Here is a 444-nt window from a genome sequence, read left to right on the forward strand (position 1 = left end):
AGCCCCCAGACCCTGCTCATCATTCTGCACCTACCCGGGAATCAGCAGCATCCTCAGAGCAACTGGCTGCTACCGAGGTCAAAGAGGTGGAGAGCAAAGCCCAGGCCAGGACAGAGACTCTGAAAGAGGAAGGACCATCAGATCTCCGAGTCTTCGAGCTGAATTCTGACAGTGGGAAATCCACTCCCTCCAACAATGGCAAGAAAGGTGTGTACGTGGGGCCAGCACAGGGCCTGAAACCTGCTTCTGGGGGTGGCAGCTTCTGGGGAAAGGGCTCTGATTTCTGTGATGATAGGGAGGAGGAAAGGGGTTTTGCCAAAGTTGCCCAGGAAGGGTAGATCCGAAGAGTTCCCTCATGGCCAGAACTAAAGTGGAAGGAAATCCTTGTGCTGTTGGGCAGGGGCAGGCTGGTCACATCAGATAGTGACAATCTGCTCCCGGCAG

The 444-nt window shown here is 55.2% G+C and overlaps 1 protein-coding gene across 1 annotated transcript in view; it reads left to right on the forward strand.

Moving 5' to 3' along the window:
• BSDC1 (BSD domain containing 1) overlaps positions 1-444 on the forward strand; it is a gene marked incomplete at its 5' end in the record, with an annotated part of 4,685 nt that overhangs the window by 3,013 nt on the left and 1,228 nt on the right. The window contains one exon of the mRNA XM_010020635.1: positions 3-207. Coding sequence (XP_010018937.1) covers positions 3-207 — 205 coding nt within the window. The remainder of the gene's footprint in view (positions 1-2; positions 208-444) is intronic.

Source organism: Nestor notabilis, unplaced genomic scaffold (genome assembly GCF_000696875.1).
Source record: "Nestor notabilis isolate BGI_N333 unplaced genomic scaffold, ASM69687v1 scaffold25578, whole genome shotgun sequence".
In the NCBI taxonomy this organism is placed as follows: Eukaryota; Metazoa; Chordata; class Aves; order Psittaciformes; family Psittacidae; genus Nestor; species Nestor notabilis.